This window comes from Toxorhynchites rutilus, chromosome 2 (assembly GCF_029784135.1).
Source record: "Toxorhynchites rutilus septentrionalis strain SRP chromosome 2, ASM2978413v1, whole genome shotgun sequence".
NCBI classification, from domain to species: Eukaryota; Metazoa; Arthropoda; class Insecta; order Diptera; family Culicidae; genus Toxorhynchites; species Toxorhynchites rutilus.
This window is the reverse complement of record NC_073745.1, coordinates 29,585,966-29,594,623: the sequence shown is the minus strand read 5'-3', so window position 1 is coordinate 29,594,623 and position 8,658 is coordinate 29,585,966. Positions and strand designations below refer to the sequence as shown.

General features: G+C 39.7%; 2 protein-coding genes across 3 annotated transcripts; both read left to right on the top strand.

Annotated features, from left to right (window-relative positions):
- Positions 1-3,701: 3,701 nt before the first annotated feature.
- LOC129768187 (cytochrome c oxidase assembly protein COX19) lies at positions 3,702-4,295 on the top strand. 2 transcript variants are annotated; one of them, XM_055769655.1, is made up of 2 exons: positions 3,702-3,843; positions 4,010-4,295. In XM_055769655.1, the coding sequence occupies exon 2, from the start codon at positions 4,026-4,028 to the stop codon at positions 4,293-4,295; it is 270 nt and encodes an 89-aa protein (XP_055625630.1). In that variant the 5' UTR covers positions 3,702-3,843; positions 4,010-4,025. The 2 variants fall into 2 exon arrangements, with proteins under 2 accessions (XP_055625630.1, XP_055625631.1); XM_055769656.1 differs by having other exon boundaries at positions 3,704-3,843; positions 3,910-4,295.
- A 59-nt stretch (positions 4,296-4,354) lies between these two features.
- LOC129768186 (phosphopantothenoylcysteine decarboxylase) lies at positions 4,355-4,987 on the top strand. Its single transcript, XM_055769654.1, has one exon. The coding sequence runs from the start codon at positions 4,355-4,357 to the stop codon at positions 4,940-4,942; it is 588 nt and encodes a 195-aa protein (XP_055625629.1). The 3' UTR covers positions 4,943-4,987.
- The last annotated feature ends 3,671 nt before the right edge of the window (positions 4,988-8,658 follow it).

Below are 8,658 nucleotides of genomic sequence, written 5' to 3'. Positions count from 1 at the left end.
TTTAATTTTTTCAAAACCGATAGAGGCATGAAGGACAACCGAAGGAAAAATCTTATGCTTAGTATGTGATGAATTTAAATTCTGGTCAGTGATTCTTTAGATTGTGATTTAGCTTACAAGAAAAGAATGCGAGATATGGCCAGTTTGTTTATCGTAATTTTTTTTGGAAGCTGACACTGATCACGTTAAAAACACATAGGCTCTAAATGGAAAGCGCAGCAAAAATCGTTAGTTTTTCACTAGGTAAATGATGGGTGGCATTTGTTGCTCTTCAAATATTGCAGATCCTTCTCGTATCTGTCGAAAGTAAGCCCCTGAATAATCAATAGTATCAACCAACTTGATACTATATGTGATTCATTTTATTTCAATTTAGATTCATTTCAGCCATTGAATGTCGTCAGTATATGGTAAGAAAGTTGGAGTTTTGTATATTTACGATGGTTTCGACACGCGATTTGACCAAAGTCATAGATAATCTTCGAAAATTTTAAGTTTGACAATGCATACCGGTTATAGATACTATGGATAATTGCGATGAAATCGATATCATATCAAATTGGCTGATATTATTGATTATGTAGGGGCCGATACGAGAAGGATTTGCAGTATTTTTAGCACAAAACACCCGTGTACTTTGTTGAAAAAAAAAGACGGGTGGGTAATGTCGGGGACATAACCGGAGTGACGTAGGACTATACAAAGGGGACAGCTTTTGTTAAATATATATTTTAAATATATTGTTTTATTTTCTTCTACCTACCTACCTATTTTTTTTTTGAATACCTAGCTATCTACCTGAAAAATGGATTAGTTTACTGTTTACTCTTTATGAATATGTTGATGGTTCTGAGAAGAACCTTTGGTGTTGTGTTTTTGTTATCACTCGATATTCCCATCTTGTTCGGTTAAACCTTCCTGTTTAGCTATTGCGTTTGCCACTCGCCACAGCTTTCACAGTTGGAAAATTTCTTCCCATCCAGCTTGTGACATGTTGTTCAGTAAATTACATTTAATGTGACGTGCCGGAGAAACACTTTGCCACTCACTGAAACTAATTGTTGCCTTGATGAGCGCCGAACCGTAGCTGCTGTTTTTGATGCGGGTTTTCTGATTGTCGTAAGCAGCTTTGCAAGCCAACTCGAGCACTCTGACGGCCGAAACTCTATAATCGCTGTTAGGTATACTGGTGCTCCGGCACCAATCCGTTCGGCCTAGTTACCCTTGCGGAGCAATCAGTGAATGCGATCAACAGGGAACTGGAGACCTGCACGGTTCGAGTGAGACTTTGCCTTTCCCTTAACTTGTCCTCCTTTGTTACGTCCACGATGCCGATGCCGTACAACCACATGGGTTTACGGTTTGAAAGAAAATAATATATTTTTTTGGGGTCCGCGTGTTTTATACTCTAGCGGTACACACTCACAGGATAGAGACAAATCGGCAGACTCAGCCAGAGGGGCGAGTCCAACGAGACGAACGAATGAGCGTTAAAAGGCAGCGATGGCAAAAAAATACATTCATTACGATTTGTTCGCTAGTTGGATTCACATGCAGGCTAAAAAGGGTCCTTTTCAGGATCACAAAATTATCTTCAATCTAAAGAGTTTATTGTTTTGTTATCACTCGATATCCCCATCTTGTTCGGCTAAACCTTTCTGTTTAGCGATTGCATTTGCCACTCGCCACAGCTTTCACAGTTGGAAAATTTCTTCCCATCCAGCTTGTGACATATTTTACAGTAAATTGTAAATTACATTCAATGGCACGTCGCATTACCACCACTCAGTATCGGATTGGAGGTAATTTTAACCTGTAATTGAACATTTGCGATGACAGTGGTACAGTGTCGGCTTTCAATGAGGAGTCATAATTTGGACCCCGAACTCTATGTTTACAAAAATGTCCAACTAAATATGTCGCATTACAGGTCCGTCCAATTAGCTAAATGTCGAGATAAGTGTAAATTACTGTACTTTCAATCTAGAAGCAATTTAAGAATTGGTGAAAATCAATAAGCTCAGAACAACTGCCAAATTCACATACTCATCATATCCTGGCAAACAAATTATGAAAAAATCAATTTGTGTTTTATTATTATTTTGGATATTGTTTTAGAAAGCATTGAACTGTATTTCCTAAACTCTTTTTTGGAAGGTTTAATGGCCCTGAAAAGCGCCTTGTTTTATGGAATGGTTCCAATTTAGAAAACTTAGTACTCGTGGTTTTGAAAAAAACCATTTCGAACGCCCTCGATGCCGCCTTGTTCTGGATTTACCACCAAAGCAGTTTGTATAAAGAACAAACTTTTTTCTTCTGCTACCTGATGCTGTTTTGTGATTGCGTTTGCCACTCGCCACTCGCTGCAACTGCCTGTTGTCTTGATGTCCACCGAACCGAATGTGTTCTGTTCCGAATGCGGTTTTTATGATCGTCGCGAGCAGCTTTGCCAGCTAACTCGATCACTTCGGCGGCCGAAACTATATAACGCCGGCTAGGTGGACTGGTGCACTGGTACTAACGCGCTCGGCCTAGCTACCCTTGCGGGGAACTCCAGATCAACACGGTTCGAGCGGGATTTTGCCTTTCCCTTCACTTTTCCTCCTTTACCATGTCCAGACATGGCTGCTTGGGTTGGTTTGTTGATGTGTTGTGATGCGAACCGATGTGGTGTACGGTTTGAATGAGAATGATCGTTACGGAAGGAAGGAAGGTATTGTATTATAGAGACTTTAAACTTTTGCAGTTCATTCGTCTCTAGCCTTGAGAAAGGCCCTTTGAAAACTCTACTCTATTCTACTCCAGCGCTACCACCTCCGCCCTCTTGCCTTGAGAAAGGCACTCGATCCCTCGCCGTCCAGCTCGTCCAGCAACGATGTTGTCCAGTCGGTGTCCACACAAAGAATGATCGTTACGGCAGCGGAGCGGGGATTTTTAAGCTGACTGGCTGGCTCGAGAATTACGCATGTGTGAGACTGCGACCAATGTTTCGTTCATCTTTTTCTTTTTCCTTTCCAATCGTGCTTCATTCTATTTCGCTGCTGCTCTGGTTGCCCGTTTTGGTCGGTACGATTTGAGGAGCACAAAATGGACCAATCAAAAATGGGCACATAGTGCATTTTAACAATGCTTGATATTTCACAATTATTCAATTATTTATCTCAAGAAAAATGAAATGTTATTCGTTATGATAGATGCGTAGATATATTTCCTATCAATTGATGCAAAAACCTTTGCGATCTATTGAGAAATGCTCGAGTTATAAGCGTTCCAAATCTTGCATTTTTTCCTACTTGTTCAGTGCCTAGATTTCCATTTCACCCCCTATATCTTCCGGTTAGACGTAGTCCTACGTCAAAATTAAAGTTACAATACTTATAACAAGCCATTCCTCGTAATATACATAGCACATTGCAAAATTATGATTTTTAACCTTTTCAGCGTGGAAAGAATACATGAAACCGGGAAATTTGAAGATAAATTCTGATTTTTCTAGAAAATTTGAACGAATTTCATACCAAAAAAACAATTTATCCTCATTTTACTCGCTGCACCATCTGGTTGTAAATCTAACGTAAATTCGTCAATTCCGAGAAGATTCTTTTCAACTTTATTTTAGAATTGCAGATTGTCGTGTAACTTAGTTTAGCCTGACGTTTCTACAAAGAGGATATTGTACATTCATAAAATTTCCCTGCTGACAAAGAATGTTGTGAAGAGTTGCTGAAGTGTTTCTAATTACAGGATAATTGGGATAATCAAAATCACACACCGATTGTTTATTTCAAAACATCTCATAAAGTTATTGATAGAAAAATTACTCGCTAGATGATTGCATGACAGGTAAAATCATATTCGTTTATAACATGTTCTTGTGTTCGACATTTACGTAAGATGTTCCGCTTCTAGGAAATTTCCCACAACAAATCCAATACACTGTCGCTTGAAAATATCAATACGGGTTAGGAAATTCTTACTGTGAGATTCCTGTTTTCTTCCATATTCACAGCTCACTTCGCGTCGGAATGGCTTCTATGAGTTTCGGTCAGCAACGGTTCATTCCCACCCCACCGGACAAGGGCAGCTTCCCGATCGATCACGAGGGCCAATGTAAGAAGCTGATGATGTACTATATGCGCTGTTTGCGCACCAACAATGACAATAATTCCGCCTGTCGACAGGAGTCCAAAGCTTACCTGCAGTGCCGCATGGACCACAATCTGATGGCGAAGGAAGAATTCTCCAAGTTGGGTTTCGATGGAAGTGAGGAACAGAAAAATAGCGAGCAAAAGTGACGGTGCAAGTGTTCGGTGCGATTGAAGATTCATAAAAACAGTTTTAAAAACAGACATTTATGTTACACAATATGAGTAAAAGAAACATTCTAATCGGGTGCACCGGAAGTGTAGCCACTATTAAATTGCCGCTTTTGATTGCGGAACTACGCAACTCAGGATGGGACATAGAGATTCAGGTGATTGTAACTCAGCACGCCGATCATTTCTTCTCCGCTGAAGATATCCCCCCTGGGGTGACAATCCACCGAGACGAGGACGAGTGGAACAGTTGGAAGGGCCGTGGCGATCCTGTTTTGCACATTGAACTGGGGAAGTGGGCGGATTTGATGGTAATTGCCCCATTGGATGCCAACAGTTTGGCGAAGATGGCCCACGGTCTTTGTGATAACTTACTTCTGTGTACGACGCGAGCTTGGGACTTGACCAAACCGTTGTTCTTCTGTCCAGCTATGAACACTAGGATGTGGGAACATCCCATAACCGGGCCACAGATTGATACGTTGAAATCGTGGGGACTGAGGGAGATTCCTTGCGTGGCGAAAACGCTTATGTGTGGCGATACCGGTCTTGGCGCTATGGCCGAGGTGGGTACCATTGTGGGCCAGATTCTGACGTATCTGCAAGAAATGGATTTGCGGAATTAGTTGCTTTGGTTTTTGTATTTTGAAATACATATTTTTTACGGCGTATTCTTGGGTTTTTTTTATTTTAAGAGAAAAGATCAATTGACCGGAATAACTCGTAACATTTCACAACTAACATGCCGGGTGTTCGGGTTCGATTCCCGTTCTGGTCGGGGGAATTTTTCGTCAAAGAAATTTCCTCCGTCTTGCACTGTGATCACGCGTATTCTAAAGCTTGCCACTCAGAATGCATTCAAGGCGTGTTACTTGGCATAGAAATCTCAACTTAGTACTAATAAAAATGACGCAAGTAATACTACGTTGAGACGGCGAAGTTCCTCTAGGAACGTTAGTGCCATTGAAGAAGAAGAACTCGTAACATTTGAATGAATCAAAGAGATTTTTCTACATTCAGATAATCTAACTTATAATTAACTTAGAGTTAATTATAAGTTCTAATAAATACCTTGTAACGAGAGCATTGGTGGTCCGAGTACATCAAAGGGGTGGTCAAGAAATGGAGAAAATATCTGCAAGCGGCCTAACGACTATCAGTTGGAGATCCGATGAAGGAAGTTGTCATGAACAGTTATCGAGCGCAACGCATCAGGGAACGGCGGTTGATTCGCAAGCCAAAATTAAACAGTTGGACTGGTTTTCTAGAGTCTATCAACGAGAACCAAACTTCTGTGGATTTATGGCGTAGAGAAACCGGACAATCCCCTTTTTCAAGTGGATGGTATAAACCTCAGCGATCCGGCAGGTATTTCGAACACGCTCGGGGAATATTTTGCGGGGTTGTCCTTTATCTCCGAATACAAGCTCGATTTCATCCGTCGACAGGGAGCGGATACCACTTCGGTCAGCAGCTTTGTGGTCCCTGTGAGTGGTCCCAATAATCCTCTTAGTCGGAACTTCTCCATCGAGCAACATTCCGGCGCCCTACGTTCCGTCAAAGGTGAGTCAACTAGCCCTGACGGTATCGGCTATAAGATGCTGGAGCAGCTGTCCCCGCTCGAACAGTCCGTTCTTCTCAGCATCAACGTCCTGTGGAGTACACACGAATTCCCCGAGGGTTAGAGACAGAGGCTAGTAATACCCATACCTAAGGTCGACCAACGCGACAACAACGTGAAAGGACCAGGAAGACATACGCTATCGTAAAATCGATCTAAATGAAATCATACGAGGTCTGTTAATAAAGTATCGCGACTTTCGAATTTACGCGGGTTACGTACAGCGTCTTTCAGATTAAACGCTCACACAACTTCTACAAAAGTGAACGGATTTTTATTTTTAAAAAACGAAAATAAAGTTTATTTTAGGACATTTTCGATGTGACCAACCCTTTTTTCGAAAACGCGTTTTAATCGGTGAACAAAATTCTTCATGCGCAACTCTAACATTACGACTTCGATGCTGTTGGAAATCCGAGTTATTTCTTCTTCAAGTTCCTCCAAATTTTGTGGCTTTTTAACATAGCGACGGTCCTTCACGTACCCTCAAGAGAAACTAATCGACGACGAGAAATGTTGAAATTTTTATCATAAGGCCTTGTTCTCACTGCAGCGGGGCGTCAGCGTGGCATAGGCGGGGCGTGTGGCGCTTACGATTAATCGTGTGTGTTCTTATCGATGTGTTCACACCTAAGTGGTGCGGATTCAATTCACTTCATTTTCAAGCAAATTTATGCATTTTTTCAAGCGATTTCTTGCAATAAATTCTCAGACCACCAGAGATGCCAGATTTACAGATATGTTTGTAAATTCACAGACATATCTGTAAAATACTTTTTATTTTTTTTGCAGACTTTTTGGATATAACATAACTTTTTGGATATAACAATATTTCACAGGTTTATGAAAAATGAGAGGCTCTATTCATCACATCAAAGATATTCGACTCACCGTATGTCATTTTTCTATAGTTTTAATACATAAAAAGTTTACATATTTAGTTTAGTTTACACATGACATTAAGCGGCCCTTACACAATCGGTAGCATCGACATTATCAGTAATGGCAATACTAGCAAGACACACTCCATTCGGCATCATCATTATTCTTCAACCCTACACGATGTTTTTCTTGCTTCGAGGAATGCAGCAACTCTAGCCTTCATAGTCGTATTAGAAATATACACATTTTCGAAATGAAAACTATCAATGAAAATCTATTTTATTGTATCAAATAAACATCCACATCAATAATTTGAAAGGTTTTCTGCAAACAATGAAAAAATCTAGAACGAAAGTTGTTCCTAATAATGGTTTCTTATTATGATTTCAACAATTTGATCTGTTAATATAATGTCTTTCAGTGATGGATGAAGAAAATTCAAAACAATATGTTATGAGCATTCGAAAACCATTTTGAAATTCTTTTCATTGATCTATTCACAATTTAAAACTGTATTTTTCAATAGTAATCTCAATAGCTTATGCTTGGTTCATTACCATTTAATACCTTCGTAGATGTCGACACCGTATTTCACCCATATGCTTCACCAACTCATTTGGGCAAAAGATGTCGACACTGCACCGTCGCTATCGCGAATTACCATTTTAAGCTTCGTGCTCCATTATTGTGAAGCGAAAATGATAACGGGTTTTCAGGTAGAAGAAACAAAAAAATCAAAAAGTATTAATGAAAATCATTTTTTTTCGCATCAAATATTTTGCTCTTTGTAATAAAGCAACAGGTTTTCTGTAAATGGTGAAAAAATCTTGAGCTAAAACTAATTCTAGTGGTAATTTTATTTTACACTAATGAGTTTTAGTAGGGATTTCAGAAAAAAAATATAGAAAACTGATCAAGTAAGGTTCAGCGCTACGTGTTTTATGCATTCAAGTAACAGCAAACAGTAACTTTCATTCAAATTTTAAGAATTTTAAATTGCTTTGGGCCCACTTATCGGATAAAGAATAAATACGCTCACAAACATAGATTTTAACACAAGATGTCGCACAGTATCCTAGACACCTCGAATGATAGTGTCCCTGTTCTATTACAGTAATGATGGAGCGAGATAAGCAAATCCGGATTTGCATCGTTATTGCCGTTCATATCAATTTTGTCAACCTTACACGATCATTGTTATTGTCATTCTGATGAAGTAATATCATTATTATTTATCGTGTAAGGGTCCCTTAGACCTATTTTTTGAGTCATTCATTAACACTTTGCCGTCCGGCGTAACCACAGTAGTTACGCCAAGCGAATAATTTTTTAGCAAACATGCGGACGGCAACATGTGCGTCGCTAATTTCCCTAAAATGACTCTCCTAGGGAGGTCTCTTTTGAGTAAACGACAATGAGTTGATTCTCGAGGCCCTGACTGAACATCTTTGAGTAATTTTAAGATTGACTACATCCAAGCGATAACGGAGATCGTTTCATCCCAGTTCATGAGCATCCCTTCAATCTCGCACTGTTAGTTTATATCTATCTATATAAATAAAAATGGAAAGCCAAATCTGTTCGAAAGCGGAAAACCCGAAGAAAGGATGGCCCGATTTTAGACTTCTTTATTTTGTTATATTCATCTTTTCCCGTAGATCAATATAGTGGAGAGCAAAATCGGAAAACTCTGAAGGAATGTCGGAAAATTTGGAAAATTGAATTCCCATATGACTGAAAATTACATCATGATAAGCGTCGTTAGGCCATTCGATATTCGCGCTAGCGAAGTCAATCTTTTTTCGAAAGTGGAAATGGATTTTCAGGTAAAACAACGCA

Excerpts from the sequence above, each read along its gene's own strand:
- LOC129768186 (XM_055769654.1), top strand. The coding sequence starts at position 4,355 with ATGTTACACAATATGAGTAAAAGAAACATTCTAATCGGGTGCACCGGA.
- LOC129768187 (XM_055769655.1), top strand. The coding sequence starts at position 4,026 with ATGGCTTCTATGAGTTTCGGTCAGCAACGGTTCATTCCCACCCCACCG.